This window comes from Mytilus edulis, chromosome 8 (assembly GCF_963676685.1).
Source record: "Mytilus edulis chromosome 8, xbMytEdul2.2, whole genome shotgun sequence".
NCBI lineage: Eukaryota > Metazoa > Mollusca > Bivalvia > Mytilida > Mytilidae > Mytilus > Mytilus edulis.
In genome coordinates, this window is record NC_092351.1 from 41,294,196 (window position 1) to 41,314,946 (window position 20,751).

Consider the following 20,751-nt stretch of genomic DNA (forward strand, 5'->3'; position numbering starts at 1 on the left):
GTCTACCGATTTTGAAATCTCACATATCATGCATATCGATTTAGATACAGATTATGGTTATAAACTTAAACCGAAAAACATATATTCCAAAAGAAGAGACAAAGTTGTGTCTCCTTCTTTGCATTCATTAGAACCCCGCTGTCCCAAAACAAATCGCCACGCCATGTATAGATGTCAATACAAACATTCGAGTAAGAACTTTAAAACACAAAGTATTACACAGAAAGCCCATTTTTACGTTTTGCGTAGGTTTTCATAGCAGTTATATTGTGCATACATTTTTAAAGTGATGCCGTCAACAATTCTTTTGTACCTTAGACTTATTGGGGGTATATTATTGCTCTTTTTATCAAACATAATTAACTGGCCACACAGAACAACAGAGAGTAAACAATACAATTATGATATATTTCCCTATCTCAAAATTTTGTAGTTTCGTCCTTATTGCCCCTAGTTCCCCCCCCCCCCCCCACACACACACATTTTCTATTAGACGAAAGACTAAATGAGAAACCATTAATCATTTTTTTCTATATATTTTCTCGTTTTAAGGCAGTGTTGTAGCACAGCAATCTACGCCTACATCAATTCCTACCAATACAATTGGGGGAATGTGTCAAAGAGACAATAACCCGACTAAAGAGCAGACAACAGCAGAAGGTCACCAACAGGTCTTCAATGCAGCGAGAAATTCCTGCACCCGGAGGCGTCCTTCAGCTACCAAGTCTATATTCATCTGTTAGAAAAGATCAAGCAAGCAGGGTTTTGCGTCAACTTTTTTTTCGATTTATCAAGTGTTCTAGATGTACTTATATGTCGTTGTGGAAATGAGCCTTTCATATGTGAACAGCCATGATTATTTTAGGCTTATGGGGAAACCAGGGTAACAATGTGTCATTTGCATTTTTACGAAGTATAAATAGATTCAAAATACCCTTACTAATTAAGTCCTGGTATCTATGATGAGTTTATTTACTCGTTATTTTGCTCGATTCTTCCATATAGCAGAATTGTGTTTTTTGTTAGTTTCGATCTTATTAGTTATAAATCATTTTATTTCAGTTTTGTATATGTATGTTCATCTATCATAATAATTTGTTCAAAGGTGGGGTTTCACTGCTGTTGGACGTTTCGTTCCCGATTGTATCACTAGTGTAGTAATCAGCACTTTAGTGTTGACATGACTATCAATTCAATGGTCATTTAAATGAATTGACTAGTTGCAAAAGTATGAATTATTCAAGATTTTATTATTCCAGGCATATATAACCTTAGCCGTATTTGGCACAACTTTTTGGAATTGTGGGTCATCCATGCTGTTTAACTGTACTTTTATGATTTTCTAATTATTTTGATCTCAGCGTCACTGATGAGTCTTATGTAAAAGAAACACGCGTCTTGCGTATAACATTATAAGCCTGGTACCTTTGATAACTAGTTTCAGATCTTCTTTAAAAACTAAATGACAGGACCATTTCAAGTTGCTTACGACAGCATTAGAAGACTAATTAGCAAAAAACTTGGAAAGAGACACTATAACGGTTCTAATTGGCAGGTATATATATTAATTGATTTACATGTATCAGTATATCTCAATATATATGCTAATATTTTCCCTCACAATGTTAATAACAATGAGATTCATTTCAAAGACTTTGTGTTTATGCTGCAATCTGGTTCAGAAAAATTATAATCATTTTAAACTGTATTTTACTAAATAATATCTCACAACGGGGATACATATAGGATTTAAACCACTTTGTACAATTGAGGAGAATTTGATTTACCTATGTATTATTGTTATGAAAGAAATCTACTTGTAATGTAAATTTTAATAAGAAGTCAGGAAAAAAATAAACTTTATTTTACCGCATGAAATAATTTGACATTCAATAATAGGTGCCCTGATTACGTATCAACTTCACAAATGATACACGATGGTCTTGAACTATAAATTCTAGGTTCTGACGTTTCTATCATCTTAGTAACGTGTTATAATAATTTTATGAACGTCTTTGTAAATTCTTACATTTACTGTTTAGTATATTTTTGGTAATATATATTTGACGTGGCTCTGTACTGGTACATACCGTGATAGTACTTTAGTGCTTAAGTTAGTTTATGTATTTTGGTCTTTCGTTTTTACTAATTCGCTTTGTCAACATGCCCTTTTGGATTTTCTTAATTGTCATATCTTTTTGTTTTTATAATAATTAAGATTATAACACACTGTTGACTGCTGTACCCCTATTTTTGTTTTGTTCACACATTGTTTTCAAAATATTGGATTTTAACACAATTGACATTAACGTGAGATGATCAGGTATATATAAAACCAGGTTTAAATCACCGTTTTCTACTTTAGAAAATGCCTGTACTAAGTCAGAAATATGACAGTTGCAATAAATTCGTGTGATGTATTTCAGGTTTTCGTTTTGCAATTTACTCAGCGATTTTCCGTTTAGAATTTTTTATATGTACATTGATATATACTCATATCCACGAATACAACATTTTAAATATACTTTTCTAATTCATACTCGATTGAGATCACTTTCCTGACCTGTTCATTATTTTTATTCAATCAACGTGTTGTTCATTTGATTTTAGTTCTTCATTGGTCATAATTTGATTATGACGTCAAATTTTCTTGCTTTCCTCTGAATTTCGTATTGTGACGTCATGAGAAAATGCGACCATGCATGATGACGTCACATAAAAAAACACATCTTCTTGCCGATCAATCGAAAAAATGTTCGAGTTTGTCTGCATATCGTTTAAAATTCATCAGAGAGACTGATTTCATTACAAAATCTCGTCCAATACGATATCTATCGAAAAAATGACAGATACATTTTAAATATCTAAAACGCCGGGTCCCTGTCTGGAGTGGGTAAATATTGCATCACATTCGATAAAGTGATGGAATCTATATTTATCAAATTTTCGTTAATTTATCTTTGACATTTAAAAATCTTTAAAGATCGAGGCATAACAATGAGATGTTTTTTTGCATTAAGTTAAAAAAAAATGAATTGAGCAACAGAATAAACCAAAACGATATTCAAGTCACGTCACCATTTTTGTAATTGAGATGTAATGCACAGGTATATAAAAACATCATATACAAGAGTACTGTAGGATGTAAGTAAATTGATTTAGAATTCTGTAATTTATTCGAAAACAAGATAAAAACGTGACTTATGGCAACTTTTCGGTTGATGTTTTCAATCTGCATGAACTTTGTTTTTTTCTTTTTGAATGAGAAAGGATATTAATTTAACCGTCTTTAATTATGACATTGTTCACAAAGAAACTGCTGTGCATTTCCCCCTAAGAATAAGTAAATGAGTCCACGTATACGTGACTCCCATCATGTTTTTTGTTAGAAGCGTTGATATTGATTGTAAGTTCTAATCTTTATGTCAATATATAAACCATGGTCTGGCGTAAATACAAGGAAGTAAAAATGACTTTAATTGCAGTTGTCCTGAAAACTGAAAAATTTCCAATATTTTGTGTTTATTGGGTCTTAAAATAAAAATGCATGTTGATTTTTAAATAAAGAGATATCTTCGTTGTCGCTTATAACTGCAATTCATATGATGATAAATTAAGGTTATTATTTGAATGGTTGTTTATGAAATAGTAAAGTCAACTTAAACTTTTTACATTTTGTAAAACAATAATGCATATGTATTAAGTAATATTTCTGATAAGATTTCACAACATTGATGTCAATTGTTATCAAAGGTACCAGGATTATAATTTAATACGCCAGACGCGCGTTTAATAAATATTTTTGTCGTTTCTACGTCTTCAAATTTAATCAATAAAATGAAAATCTTAAACAAGTGTCCAATAATGTTAGATCTGCAAAGGAGTAGCTTTGAGAAGAGCTTATATTTTGACATTGAAACTGGAAAAAAATAAAGTTAACCAGCATTATATGTCCACTAATAAATGACAAAAGTAATATAGTGGATTCATGAATTTTCGTGGGATTCCAAATTTAATGGATTTCATGGTTTAAGGTGGACCACGAATTTAAAAGTTCAACGAATTACAAATTCTCTTAAGGCTTGTATGAAGACTTTGGTAAAACCACGAAATCAAATATCCACGAATATTTCCTCAATGAACGAAAATCGGTATCCACGAAAATAAATGAATTCACAGTAAATATGGACAGTCTGATGCGCTTTTCTACATATTCAAACACACTCACGGATATACAAATACTTGAATTCTGGATGGGGTTTTATGACTCGGGGGGTTAAAGAATATCCATATCAACGTCAAATTTTCCTTGAAAGATTTTAATCCGTGACTTTTATCTTTTAATAAATCTCAGAAAGGTAAAAAGGCAAGATAATTTCAGTACCAAAGAATTGAATTCTGAGCTGATCAAACCTTCAGTCAACCAGCAGCGGTATCGACAAATGAAACAAAAATGGCGAAATTATTTAACAAGTTCTTTAAACATTTGACAATAAAAATTCTTGCATTTTAATGATTTAAAAAATACCACCCTTTACAGAATGTTTCAGAATTTTTCTTGATAATTGTACACGTACATTTGAGAACGATTTGTCCTGACAGTAATTTTTGTACAGTTTGCAAGCAGAATCCAGAATAGTAGAGCATTACAAGTACACCAGGGCTATAACATTTTGTTTGCTATTTGGGAACATCTGAACTTTTATATTTGTGATACAAGCAGGTTTTATTATTTTTGTTTCAAACAAGCTACGTGTGTGTGCCATTCTTATGAAATCATTTTAAAATTATACTATGTAATGATTAATATTTTTCTCTTTCATTGTTTGCCAAGAAAATTATGTAAACACCTGTTTACGTTGAGTAGGATAGAAATAACGATAAGGGACTTGATGCAACATTTGTATAGACACGTTGTTACTGTCACTAACTTGGGAGATTAAAACAATTAAAATTACTTTTTTTGTTTTATCAAAATAAAACATTTTATTATCATAAAGTTATTCCATTTCGAGTTGAAAAATTAAGTAAGTAACAACATTGTCCTTTTTTTTTAATTCGAAAATTATTTTTTTATAAGTGCGATAATACGACTGGGTCAGTAAAGCAATAATACGAACTTGCATTTTGATAACTGAAAAATAATCCTGTAAGCACTATTGTTTCGAAATCGAAATAATAATACTCGCTTTATTGTCTGATTTTCGAAAAAATCGCAATTACTAATGCGTGCAATAATTTCTGAATTAACAGTATCCTATGCTTAACTCTTGCATATATACCAAGGTATTATATTTAAATACAGGTTCGACATACATTCATTGACCACTGACAAAGAAACGAAAAAAAATGTTTCTTTCTTTAGATAAAAATCAAGTAAAAAAATCACACATTATATCTACGTCCTTATGATATAACCACGAAGACGAATCTCAAGTTGTGTTGCGAAAAACAGAATGCGTAGAGAAACGTTTCCCTTAGTCATAAAACTAACTACTAAATAATTATATAACTGCATATGCTTGTATCATAATACCATGCCGACGAAAATATGAAAAATGACTAAAAAGATAAAACACATTCAATTATTTAAATGTGTCATCCGAATTGATTTGACACCATTTACTGCTGTTCAGTATGCTTGTATTTTATATATTTATTCACTAATTTCAAGAGAGGCTAAACATGCCAAAGGGATATGCAACCTCATAAGTAAAAAACGGTATGACAATACCAAGACAAAAAAACTGAAAGTGATTAAATAGTAAAGTTACAAAAATACTGAACTCCGAGGAAAATTCCAAACGGAAAGTCCCTAATCAAAAGACAAAATCAAACGCCCAAACACATCATACGAATGGATAAGAATTGTCATATTCTTGACTTGGTACAGGCATTTTCTTATGTAGAAAATGGTGGATTGAACTTGGTTTTATAGCTATTTAAACCTCACTTGTATGACAGTCGCATTAAATTTAATTATATTGAAAGCGATGCGTGAACAAAACAAACAGACATAATGGGCAAAACTGTAAAATATTCAGCAGTCGACATTGTGTTATAATCTTAATCACTATAAAAGAAAACCAAGCAAATATGCCCAACAAAGAAGCACAAAATGGCAATCAGACCAAGCATATCAGAAAAAAAAATAAAGACAAGAATACAACAATTTGATAGTACAGTAACACAATGACGGGCTGTATAAGAACAGAGCCATGTCATATATGTAACAAAGAAACATAAAAGGGCATATAGACAAGCACAAGGCAATCAACAAACATGTTTAACAATAGCACAGTTACGGGATGTATAAGCACACAGCCACGCAACATGCACCGAAGTTACACTAAAATGCATACAGACAAAAGCACATAAAAAGACATACAACAGAACACAAAACTCAGAAAATAACATGAACAAAGACTGACCAACATGAACCCCATCAAAATAAAAACTAACAAGAGAAAACAAAATCAAGGTTTCTTAACAACACAATTAAGTTTTTGTTACGATCATATACTGTTTATTTTATTTGCCCAGGCTTCACATTTTGGGTTTGATGTATTTGTAGTCTGCTCGACTTTGTTTTCAACCTTGACCTTGACTGGTGGTGAGTGGTGGAATTCGATTTCTTGCTCGTTTTTTCATTAGCCTACAATTCATACTAATTCAATAGTTGACATGATTTATCACAAAGATATATGTTCATTTCGACAATATTTAAAAGACTAAATCTATTTTAGTTTGAATAATAGTTATCATTTTAAACACATTTCTATTGCAACGGTATAATACATAAAAAATGTATAGGCAGACATTGCATATAAAAAAAAATGTGAAATGTTTTATGGATGCATTATGCTTTGGTCTAGAGTAAGAGATTATCGCGAAAAAAAAAAACCAATCGGCGTTACCTCAGTCCTATCCTTATTTTCTTGATTATGAAATTAAGATAATGCAAGTTTTCATTGGTTTTAGTATTGAACGAGTAACACGGCCGTGGTAACATTGTCAGTCATAAAATTAAGCATAAAGCATACTCTTGAATACTAAATGAAAAAAAAGTCGTTCAAAGATTATTTTTAAGTAATACATAAAACGAAACGTCGATGAACTGACAAGCCTGTTTCTTCAATTATGAAAAAATCTGAAATAAAATACAAAAACCTGTTCAAAAGTAATATAACTTGATATCCGCAAAGAGGGAGTTTGAATAAAAGTCATCTGACAATAAAAAAAATTAAATACTGCATAGAATTTAAACATAAAGCAATCTGGATTCATCGATGTTTCATTCAATATTTTACCATAAGATGTACTTACAGTATGGTCAAAGTGATAAATGTAGTGGCCAACATTCCGCTTAATAGACCTACCAATATTTTCCAAATAAGACTTACAGTATCTAAAATAATTTTAGTTTTATTATTTCAACTAACATGAAGGCTGTGCATTTATAAAAAGTAAAGTGTATCTCCTTTTAAATAAAAAAAAACAACCCATCAGATATTTTATATTAAACATGCAGCTGGAAGGTATATTTGAAGAACATGACATTTGAACAAAAGACAGTGTCAATAGTTTCATTTGGTTTTTGTTGTAATACCATTTTTCAATAGAATTAACAAACTATATGCAAAACCGACAAGTAACCAGAGCAAGTCAGGAGTCTCTGGTCTTTGTTAGTTGTAGGTTCTCTTAATTTTTGTTCAGTTATATGTTTGGGAGTTAAGTATGATGTCCATTTTCACTGAACTAGTACACATTTTTATTAAGGGGCCAGGTGATGCCCACCTCCAGGTGCGAAATATCCTCGCTCCGTTAAAGACCCATTGGTGGTCTTTGATCGGGTTGTTGTCTCTTTGACATATTCCGGATTCACCTTATCAATTTTTGTAATCAATATGTTTATTTCCGGATATATGCAGTCGAATATTTTCTGATGTATAACATGTAACTAGTCTGAATACTTTTTTTTCTAAAAACGGAACTTGCAAAAAGCATACATTACTTATGAGATCTATATAAAATAATGTGTAGTACGATTCACTTGTTTTTATTCAAATTCTATATACAATAAACTGAATATCTCGGAGAAAGGTACATTTCCTTGTTCACCTGTCAAACGGAGTTGACTGCAGATTTCGATTTGGTTGAGTTATTTGTAGTTCTTAATTTTCTAATCATGTTTGCTATTAAGTCTTTCTTTCTATCTTCTGTATGCTTATACAATAATCTTAAAACTGGTTAAAATTTGTCATATAAAGGCTATAACTTCAATACTAAAATCATTGACGATCTGTTTTTTGTTTTGTGAATTGTCATGTTTACTATTTAAAAAGATTAACTTAAGCTATTAGGGACAACAGTGTTATACCAAAACGCTATTTCTTTAGTTTTGTAAAAAAATATGACTTTCAGCTGCAGTAAGTAAAATTGAGAATGGAAAAGGGGAATGTATCAAAGAGATAACAAACCGACCATAGAACAGACAACAGCAGAAGGACAGCCTACGAAAAATTAATTTACTATTCCAACCAAGCGTTAAATTGGTATATCGACTCTCCATGTATGCTGAGGTAATTTTCAAACCTAAACCAAATGAGGGAAAAAGTCTGCATTGACTTTTTCGTCAGCTTGATTATTCAGTTAATCGTGGTTTTTATTTATGTTGTAGTAAAGCAGCTTAGGATGCAACGAAGTGATGGATTATTGTAACTATAAATGATAATCCTAGGTTATATTGATTATCAAAAGGGTAATGTCACGATTGACTTTCACGTCATTTGCAATCGCATTTTTTATGCAAAACAAACCAGTTTGCGTTCTGTATATAGAAGACGAGGTTTTTGTAAAACATGTTAAAATAATGTTATATGCTCTCGCAATTCCAGAAAAAATTAAATAAAACCAATCGTTGTAGCTACATGTATGATGAGTTAGAAAGCTCACTATGACATATGACAAAAGACGTATTAACACATTTCTAGCTTGTGTTTTTGTATATAAATGTTGTCTGAAATATCGAAAAGACACTCAATTTGGAACAATATGAGTTTATGAATTATAATAACGCTATATGATAGATATAGGAAGAAGTGGTATGAGTGCCAACAAGACAACTCTCCATCAAAATAACAATTTATAAAAGTAAACCATTATAGGTCAATGTACGGCCTTCAACACGGAGCCTTGAACTTATTTCATCTGATGATAGATTGTTATGATTTGTAGTCAATGAATTGATCGTGTATGCGTATCTACAATTTAAACTGATATAAAAAAAAGGAAAAGAGCAAAAATACCAAACTCCGTGAGAAGTTCAAAACGGACAAGCCTGAATCAAATGGCTAAATCAAAAGCTCAAACTCATCAAACGAATAAATAACAACTGTCATGTTCCTGTCTTGGTATAGGCATTTTTACCCCAGAAAATAGTTAATTAAACTAGGATTTATAGCTAGCTAACATCTGACTTGTATGATAGTCGCACACAATTCCATTATATTAACAACGATGAATAAACAAAACACATACATGATAGGTGAAAATGTCAAAATAAATAAGGTGTACATCCGTCAACATTGTGGTGTAATCTTAATCGATATTAAACAAACACATATGTCAACAAAGAAACACAAAAAGGCATAAGGACAAAGTGAATCAGTAAAAGATTTATACTTCAATTTTTATAACATTCCACCCATTCCACATTACCTTTTTTCTTTTCTGTCACTAAAACGTTTACTGGTAAGGTTCCTAATTTAAAAAAAAATATATTTTTAAAGTAACGTTATAACACACAACAACATTTAACAAATTTTCGGAATCAAAATTGAATAGTTTGCTTGCTACATTATCATGATTAACAATTTAAACCATGGTATCGCGACAAATCTTAACACACACTATGAACAATATTTGGTAAAGATTTTCTGGCTTACTACAGGAACTAAATGTGGTACAGGTTTACTTGTGGACTGAATATAAAATAGAATATGTGGTATGATTGCCAATGAGACAGCTCTCCACAAGAGACCAAATGAATGTTCCTTCTCCTTCTTGTTTTGACAATTAGTCGTACATAAAAAATACGAGTGAACATACAAAAAAAAGAAGGCATGGAAAAAATCCCAAGAAAACCAATTAACTTATACAAAACAGCCATACAACAATAACAAAATATTTTACAAAATGTTTGTAAGAATGAGCAACCCAAACATAACCAAGATCTTGGTATGAAATAGAGCATACAAAACAAACGTAGAAGAACGTTTATACCAATTGACACCTAAATGTATACAAGACAATACATGACTGAAAAAGGTAGGAAATAAGAATTAAAAAGGAAGCTAGCTTATGTAGGTATAAACTATTTGTATTAGCATTTAGCAATTTCAAGTAATTGAAAATAATTATTTATTCAAATAATGTTTGCTGTGATTCACATGCATTTGAAGTTATACATATGTTTACGTTTAAATCGTTGACATTACAACGACAATGTTAGTTGAACTGAAAGACTCCCAAATTCAATATCAATCAAAACAAACAAACAAATTTCAATCTAATGATCAAAGGCTAGAACAAAATATACAAAACAAGATGTGGTATGATTGCCAATGAGACAACTCTCCACAAGCGATCAAATGACACAGAAATGTTCAACTATAGGTCGCTGTGCAGCCTTCAACAATGAGCAAATCGCGTAATCATACCGCGTAATCAGCTATAAAAGTCCCCCACATGACAAATGTAAAACAATTCAAACGAGAAAACTAACGGCCTAATTTATGTACAAAAAATAAACGAAAAACAGATAGGTAACACATCAACAAACAACAACCACTGAATAACAGGCTCCCGACTTGGGACAGACACATACACACGCAATGTGGCGGGGTTAAACATGTTAGCGGGATCCTAACCCTCCCCTAACCTCGAATAGTGGTGTAATAGTACAAAATCAGAACAAAATATAAAAAAACTCATCAGATTGATACAAATTGAAATACATCTAACAAAAACACAGAGTTGACGTGGCTGGGAACTTGTATATCCCAACAACAAAAAGACATATTCTTGTTTCTACACCAAGTGTTGTTAGTAATTAAAACTAATATTTGGCATAGGAATAAACACTTTCAAATTCTTTAAATAAATATGTGGAATATATAAGGCTACTGGAGTTCCTATATGGATATGTAGAATACAAAAATTAATGTTATTGTTTAAAGTATTCATAATAAGTGTGTTACATACAAAAGTTCAATATAAAGAAACTAAATTCGAATGAAAATTAACGTAATGTTTTTTAAAACTGAAATACTGTGGATAATAAATATATATTATCAACGAAGGTCTTGCAACACTTCCATCATAATTAATGGGAACCGAACTTTAATGGCTCATATCGTTTTTGAAAATATGCTCAAAATGATCATAAATTAACAGCGTCCCTGTTTTAAACGATGTTGAATTGTTTAAAAAAAAGAAACACAAAGAAATGAGACGCAGTTTTTCCTTCCCCATAAGATAAAAATGCCGAGGGTATTGTAATTTTCTGTTCATATGTAATCAATTATACAATCTGATTTAATTATATTGACACTTTAGTTATTTGTATGCATTTTTACATAGACAATGAAAAAAACATTTGCTTACAATTTCTATTTCAAATTGGACTCCTTCTTTTGAAGTGTGCAAATAATGTAGTTGTCGGACACTTTTACTAACAAGATTGTACAAATTTTTAATACACAAATGATTGCAGATTTATTTTCAGTTGTGTTGCTAAAACATTTGTAAAAGAGGGACGAAAGATATCAAAGGGACAGTCAAACTCATAAATCTAAAACAAACTGACAACGCCATGGCTAAAAATGAAAAAGACAAACAGACTAACAATAGTACACATGTCACAACATAGACAACTAAAGAATAAACAACACGTAAATGTAAAATAATTTTGATTAGTATGTTTGTTCTCATTTCATTGGAATTTTGTTATTGTGAGACATAGTAACTATTTTCAAATATTTCTCACCAAAGCAATATCCGGAAAAGCTGATATTCAAATGATGAAGGAAATACACTCTAAATTTATCACAGTTCTGTATTTGAATTGACAATTTACGTTGACATGATCCATCCTCCATTGCCATACACAAATCACGTTTTGCTATTTTTTCATGGACTGGTGGTAAAACTCCTGGAAATATGTTGAAAAATTGCTAAAATCAATAAAATGCTTCATTATCGCGCTAATACTTTAATATCTAGTTCAGTTGTAATCGTTAGTATATAAAAGAAGATGTGGTATGATTGCCAATGAGACAAATGTCCACAAGAAACCAAAATGACACAGACATTATTAACTATAGGTCATCGTACGGCCTTCAACAATGAGCAAAGCCCATACCGCATAGTCAGCTATAACAGGCCCCGATAAGACAATGTAAAACAATTCAAACGAGAAAACTAACGGCCCTATTTATGTAAAAAAAAATGAACGAAAAACAATACAGCAAAGTTAATCTATTTATGAATAAATAAAAAGAAAATGAATTAATAAGTATTTACTTCTTATTAAATGAATGAAAAGCCTACTATACTAATGAAATTTAGCTTTTTTCTGGAAAATATAGAGATCGATTTAATAAATTGGTGGTTTATGACAAAGGAGTAGGTCTGGTTAGGGCCGATTGTGGCCTCAAATATCATGTTCGTCTAACGAAAGATTTTGGACACTTTTTAAACCCTTAAGTGTCTATTTCAATTGATTTGATTAGTTTTTGTGAAAGATTTAAACTGATTTAGTCATTAAAAACGCTCTGATTCAAGCTTAAATATGAAAAATCTATCAAATATGCCAAAAACGTCACTTTTCAGATGTTTTTTGTCAAAAATGAAAGTGGCCGCATCCGTGTCTATCCTTAACCTTTATATATGTTATGTATGATCATCAAATACAACTTACATTTCAATATTTTGAATGAACACGAATGCTGCCACTTTCATTCAAGACGGAAACCGTCTAAAATTTAACTAAAATGCTAAAATTGTGAAGATTTCAGTAATTTAGCATGACTAAATGATGCTAATATCCGATATATGTACATTGTATTGTCAACAACAGCCTATATTTATATAGCAGAAGCATTCTATTTTCCAATAAATGGCTAAACATTTCAATTCCACAATTTTGTAAAACTGCTATATTTTTGGGCCAAAAGGGGGTCTTGCTGAACCTTCTCTTTTTAAATCAACCTCTCATGATGCTTCTCAAAACTCCGTAGACGACGCTCTTACACACTTTCCCAAATTATAAGCTTGTGATTTTATAAGTGTTTATATCGACTGGGTCGATGATACTGTTGTAGGACGCCACTAGTCCTGTAATACATTTGTTTTCGGTGGTTGATGTCTGTTGTGTCTGGGTTCTTTTTTTTTTTATATAGTTTTGTTATATTTTTTCAAGTCGAGGCTTAATATAGCTGAATATAAAGTATATGTTTTGATCATTATTGAAGGTCGTACCATGAACTATAATTGTTTGAATCTATGTCATTTAGTCCCTGGCGGGTAGTTGTGTCAATAGCAAGTATAGCACAGTTACATATGCTTTACTAAGAATATTATACCACAAGGCAGTATACATATTATTTTTCCAAATCAAATTTATAATTTGACAAGTCGTTACAATTATTGAATCAACGTAAAACACCTACAATAAAATGCTATCGTGGTGTTTGGCGCAGTCATGAGGTTATTTGTCCGATATTGTCTCTCTGATGGACCAGCTTAACGCAAGAGAATATATAAAACATTTTTGTTAAACGTTCATGTATGTACCTTTCATCCAAACAGGATATTTTGTCCCACACTGGTTTATTTTCTGAGGAGTTGACACAATATCGTTTCCACTGGCACTTTCAACTCTATACCAGCCATCACGTAAATCTGAATCGTCATAAGGTTTATCGTTCTGTTGCAAAGTGTAGTTTGATGTTCTTTTGACTTCTCCTTTGAGCAGCCTGTAGTTCATTATATTACAAGGATCCACTGTAAAAATACGTGCACTATTTCTTTTGTTTGTGATTTTAGAAAGACTGTTAAGTCAAAATAGTTTTTGTCAATATTTTAATAACAATATTCGTTTTTTATTGATTACAATATATGCTTCTGTTAAATGTATAAATAAATGTGGATATAAGTTGACGATAAAGGAAATGCTATCAATTCAGGTGTAATTTTAACAGTTCGCTTTAAAAAAAAATGTTTACTATTGATCATTTAAATTAGTGAAAGGAAAACACCGAATAGTTTTGAATAAAGATCACTAAACGAATATTTTCACTAACATTTGATTTTAAACAAATATCGACGTCTTTCATAATTAATCCCAGCTCATTTGTTCTACCAGGGGTGATCTGAGCCGGATCCTACCTGCTTTTCTTGTTTTGCATGCTTTCCTTTGTTCTGTTACATTTTGGCGGGTATGTCAAATCCACTATCAAACTAAGAATGATTTGTACAGTAAAGACTATCATTCAAAATTTTTATAGAAAAAAATCCAGTGTCTATGTAAGGATTTGAACTCAAGACCTTTAGCATATCAACCCACGACACATACTCCTACACCAGGACGACTGGATACCGATTACCAGTTATTTTACATTCTTAAAGGATGCAAACTATTTTCATAAGTGGGGCGAGTTGGCAGAGCTTTATTCAATGAGGTTTTAATCCTTTTCGTGAATAAGTGAGTTGTCAGAATAATTGTGTTCAATGGTATTTTACCCTTTTCAAAAGTGGGGCGAGTTGGTAAACAAGAGTGAGGTGATTTTTTTAGAAAGTGGCGATTTAGTATGGGCCAATTGGCCAGTAGGGCGAGTTAACATGGTTTCATATTTAATCATCGTGTCCGGGGGTCATAAAGGGTATACATTATATAGTAATATATAAAGTATATTATAACGGTTGTGTGGCGTTCTCAGCTAGATTTTATGAATTGTGTAATGTTTTTTCGTCTAATCTAAAACAGCTGGGATGTAAAATAGTTATTCTCATGGGATAATTATTACTTATTGAATAGATTTTGAGTTTGTCTGTAATCAGGTTATATAATAACTAAACAAAAGTAAACTCTTAAAAATACTGAACTCTGAGAAAAATCAAATCGGAAAGTCCCCAATCACATGGCAAAATCAAAATGACAAAACACATCAAAAACGTGTCTGACGTCAGAAAATTTATACGTCACATATTTTGTCGTTCAATATTTATACAAACAACTCTAAAGTTTCACATGGGCAATGTTAACATACAGGGTTAAAAAATCAAAAGTATGTAAGAATTAATTTCAGAAATAGACCGAGATTTAACATAGTCCAAAATTTCTATAGAATTAATAAGAATGCCCAAATGGTTCATTCCACTACGTATTTAAATAACTTTGACGTTTGTTGCTCCACGTATTTTTTAATTTATAATAGAAATACAAATTGACACATGATTAGATTCGTTGTACGTTGTTCATTTCTGTATAGCATCATTTCAGGCCTTAGAGTCGTAGTTCATTTGAGTACGTTTACCGTATTCAAACTTTCGAAATTAAGAATTTTATGTTTTGGGTACTCCAAGGATTAAGCAGTTTTGTGTCTGTGTGTTGAGGAGTACTTGCATGTCAAGTATGTATCTCTTATTGATACAACATTACAAGAATTGCAATTTCACGTCTGACTTTCTAGGAATAAAGTTACTACTATTATGATTAAATAGGGGTTTTTATGGTTTTGTTTAAGTAATCCCCACGAATTTTTCATGGGAGCTTTATTGAATATATTTGACCATAAAAACGATTTAAAAGTAAAACATATCGTAATAATTCTACGATCCTGACATCACATAAAAAGTACAATCACAAAAATACTGAACTCCGAGGAAAATTCATGTTTGAACTTTTGATTTTGCCATTTGATTAAGGACTCTCCTTTTCAAATTTTCCTCTGAGTTCAGTTTTTTTGTGATTCGACTTATTTAATGGAATGTTACTCGTGTGTCCGATTTTTCACATTTTGCCTTGCCTTTTATACATCTATGACAAATATTTCTTCTGTAACATCATGAACATTAAAAAGTAAATTACAGTATAAACTTAATTTTAATTTACACGTAAAGTTTAAAGCAAAAGTTAAATGTAGTTTGTAACATACTGAGGATTCGTATATTTTCGTGTGTATCAAATTTCGTGGATTGAAGAAAACTGCATTTGAGTGAATATTTGCCTACGTGGTTTGACGAAGTCTACATTAATTTCTATATCAAATTTGTGATTCGTTAAATATTTATATTCGTGGTTCCTATGTAGACACGAAACCCATAACAAAATCGGTTTCCAACGAATAATAATGAATCCACAGTTGATTTTTAATAAACTTTCAGCATATAGCAGGTCAAATTATTTTTAAAGCTTTACTTTTGCATCCTGGAGTATACCCTGTTTCTGAAATTTCTCCTCTTGCGCATGGAATCTCTGACCCTACAGAGTAAAATAAAAATGTAAAAGTAACAAGCAACTGGATTTCGAAAGATTAATTCAATGATCAAGTATTGTACAAAAATGTCATCAATTAATTTTGGAGATAATTATATAAGTATTGAAAGAAAAGATAAGTATATTCAGTTACTAAAGTATTTGGATTTACCCATTAGTCAAAATATTTCTAATTATCTACAATTTTTTGGTTTATAGAACTACAGATCTCCACAATTGTCAAACAAACTAAGTTCATACAGTTAAGGCGATGTAACAGTTGTGTTAAACAGCTTATTGTCATAATTAAGTACCAAAACAGTATGCCTGTGAGCAGCCATTAGTTCGTGTCAAGTTGTAGATGTAAAATGTTGAACAATTCTTTACTTGAATCGCATATGAAATATTACAGCATCCATGGTAGCTTGCTGCACATGCAGTTGCATTAACTATTGAACCATCACTTGGATAGGAACCTGTAAGAATATGAATACGTTTTTGAAACGTTGGTTCAATAATTCTGTTTTAGAGGAAGTAATATATGTACAGCTCTTTTCATGATTATTGGAAATTCAGCATAGATACCAAGTTTAAAATTTTAAACGGCAGATACCCGTTTCGTATTCAAAAGACTCTTTAATGGTGATCGAATAAAATTAAAATACGAAGTTGAAGATCCAAAATCGTAAGGATTTATTTAATCTCAAAAATCTTTTTTTTTAAACCAGGTTTCTATGATGAAATTACATATTAAAGATAAAAAAAGTTGCAATTTTCTTATAATATTTAATTCTATTGAATTCTTTTCAATTTTTTGGAAGAAGATAATTCGGGAACAAACCACAATTATATAAAACATTATCTCTTGTAAAAAATTTAATAACTAAATACCAAAATAAACACACATATGCAGTCATTCAAAATTAGAAATAAAATGCACAAGTTTTAAATGACATGATAATACATTTGTTACAATTGAACAAGGTATGAATATCCGCCGTGTCCTCATATCTTTTCACTAACTACTTCATTTATTCGTATTCATATTTCTTTTTACGAAAAAAACCTGTACTAAATTATATAGCACTAATTGCCTGAAAGAAAATATGTATTTATTAAAGAAACAGTGGTAAAAAAATGATAATATAAAGGGTAACAAAGCCAGAAGAAAACACAAAACTACGAAATGAATAAATACAAATTTACCATTCATCCAAATTGGTTTTCCTGTTCCACATTTAAAACCCCCATGTACGCATTTAGTCGGCATTAGATTTCCTGCTTTACTATTTGGTCTGTACCAACCATTCTCAATATCAGAATCACATATTCGTCCAGCAGAAACAACATTTTTGGTTGACCTTTGCCATTGGTCAATAGTTTTGTGGTTCACCGACAGACATTCTTCAACTTTGGAATTGAGAAAAAACTTAGTGCGGTACTTATATATGAAACATATTGATCGATGAATACACTTTAATTGAAAGGTGATAAAGAAGAACACTTGAAGAATGGTACAAAATGAATGGAGAATGCTCATACAGCACAGTTATCACCAGGTTTAAAATCAGAAACTCTGCAAATCAACGGTTTTTGTTATTCGATGATGATACTTACATTTAAATCACATGGTGTGCAATACCCAAATTTCCAAGGTTAATGCAAGGTAAACACAACATATTCGAAATACATTATAGGAAAATTACGAAATCAGTTTCAGATTTTTGACATGCTGGAGCATATTAATGTTGTTCCCCGATTTGAATTTGATCAACAGGAGATTGAAAATTGTACACAAGCTCAGTCGCCTGAATTTAAATGCAAATAAACTCATTATAGATACAACGATTGAAAATGAATGTAGTTTTTAATACTAAGTATCTAAATTACTAGTACATGAAAAGGATAAGAATGTCTCAACTGCTAATCATTATAACAGAAGGATTACATCGGTTCCCTAGATCAAACTGAACCTAGTTTGACCGTTTATGCAATGTTTCCCTTTTGTTAATATGCAAGGGAAAATAACATAACATTAAAACTTAATTTTGACATGAATAAAGCCTTTTGACCATCTGTACGATGTTGTTTCTTATATTTGTGGATTGTAGATTCAAAGAGCAAGCCTAGTGGCCTAGGCTGTACGGTTACCTATAGTTTTTAATTTCTGTGTCATTTTGGTATCTTGTGGAGAGATGTCTCATTTGAAATCATACCACATCTTCGTTTTTATATTTATCATACTTTATTCTAATCAAACAGTAAGCAATATTTTTTAAGTTTGAATATATGTTTTAGAAAACTTTATTATAGAATTGTTAAAGCTTACATTTGCATCCAGGTGAAAATCCATTTTTTGAAGTATAACCAATTGGACATGGAAGTTCACTGCCTGTAATAAACAAAATGTATTTTGCTTTTAACGACAAATATCTGAAGAAATTTGAGATACATTGAAAAACTTATATAACGATCATAGATTAATTATCCCGATCTTATTCAAGTAACGATTAATCAAACTTATTGTGTAATTAATTTCAAATTGTTCGAAACTGATTAACTTTTCTAGTGAAATTTCTTTAAATTACTTTTGCTCAAATAGAGGTAATTGAATAGACTCGAGGTATAAACTTTTAAGATTGTCTGATGTTTAGATTCAATAATGAATATCGTTGTGAATTAGTATATAAGCATACCAATACGATTTGAAAAAAATCTTCAAGTAAATATGTGCAACTCTCATAAATGCTTTTCTCAAATGTTATTGTTACCGAAACAGTAAGCTTGTGAACAGCCATATGTTGGTTTAAGCATGTAGACATAAAATCCACCACAGTTCTTTACTTTGATCTCATACGATTTTTCACAGCAGCTGTTATAATCGGATACACAGGCTCTAATTGTCTTGGTTATTCCATTCATTGGATATGTACCTAAACATATGGTACAGAATAGCACCATTAAAATATATTTATTTTTGACAAATACAATAAAACCCTTATATATGCACTTAAACAAATACCAATAATATCTTGCTTAATTTTCAAAAAAGAATTTGCATGTGATTAGGAAAATGTCAGCATTTACATCAATTCAAAATTGATAACCGACACGAACATGCTATTTTTACATCTGTACTTACCATTCAGCCATATAGGTTTATGTGTTCCACATCTAAATCCCCCTTTAGGACATTCTGTTGGCATATCGGAACCGGCTTTACTAATACTTTTATACCAGCCAGATTTAAGATAAGAATCACATATTCTGTATTTCATAGCTGTGTTTGCTATTGACCTCTTCCATTCATCTAATTTTGTAAAGTTTGTACATGGATCGTCAGCTGTACATAAAAGGAAATAAAAATATTAGCAATTGTCACGTTTTTAACAGAACTCTCGGTTTTAAAGAGTAAGATGTTTTACAAACTATTTTGTAATTTTATCTACCGATTAAACCATTATTTCAAAATTAAGAATAATAACATTACGGACACAAACAGGTTAGAAATGTGATAAAGATTTATGATAGCGATAGTTGAACAATGGAGAAAAATCAATTATTACGATTTAAATATATTTTTTACTTTGAAACCTTTAAAATTTAAATTCTCGCAGTGCAGTAGTGAAGCCATCGCAAATATTCTTGATTCACAGTATTTATTCAATTAAGTATCGTTCTTACAAATGAATAGCCTAATTTGCATTCACAATAGTTTGTATTCCATTACATATTTCTGAATACATGTCTATAAAATGAATAAATTTTAAATCACTACTTACATATCTTTTTTTTTATTTCAATGTTTTTATAATTTCCTTTGCAAAAAGAAAATAAGCCTCGAAAGAAATAGTTTGTGATATGCTGAATTAATAAAGCGCATGCATCAGCTTTACTTGCACAACTTTAGTTAAAAGATAATACAAGATTTGCAATTGCGAGCATTAGCGAGTGACTACCTCGTTCCCTATTTACAAAGGTAACCGCAGCCATTTTGGAAATTCCGAAAAAAAACACAGTGCGTCTATTTATGAGGGATAACATTTTTGTTAACTTTCATGAAGTTCGGACAATTTTGAAATATTCAACATGTTTGCTGTTTCAATCACTACAACCAGTAAATGTCTGAAATGGCCTATATCTGTACTCGACTGTACTGATTATTACTCGACCAGTCTGAATTGGTCTGAAATTTACTAAATAATACTCGA

The 20,751-nt window shown here is 31.0% G+C and overlaps 1 protein-coding gene across 1 annotated transcript; it reads right to left on the reverse strand.

Annotated features, from left to right (window-relative positions):
- Positions 1 to 11,990: 11,990 nt before the first annotated feature.
- Positions 11,991 to 20,533, reverse strand: LOC139484091 (uncharacterized). The gene is made up of 8 exons (XM_071267817.1): positions 20,500 to 20,533; positions 19,683 to 19,883; positions 18,870 to 18,932; positions 17,747 to 17,950; positions 16,855 to 17,016; positions 16,484 to 16,546; positions 13,858 to 14,067; positions 11,991 to 12,214 (listed from the first exon to the last, which is right to left on the reverse strand). The coding sequence occupies exons 1-8, from the start codon at positions 20,531 to 20,533 to the stop codon at positions 11,991 to 11,993; spliced, it is 1,161 nt and encodes a 386-aa protein (XP_071123918.1).
- Positions 20,534 to 20,751: the final 218 nt, after the last annotated feature.

Coding starts and splice junctions, on each gene's coding strand:
- LOC139484091 (XM_071267817.1), bottom strand. CDS start 20,533: ATGGCTGCGGTTACCTTTGTAAATAGGGAACGAG. Junction 18,933..19,682: donor TAAACCTATATGGCTGAATG/GTAAGTACAGAT, acceptor TGTTTATTACAG/GCAGTGAACTTCCATGTCCA. Junction 16,547..16,854: donor CTCACAGGCATACTGTTTTG/GTACTTAATTAT, acceptor TTTACTCTGTAG/GGTCAGAGATTCCATGCGCA.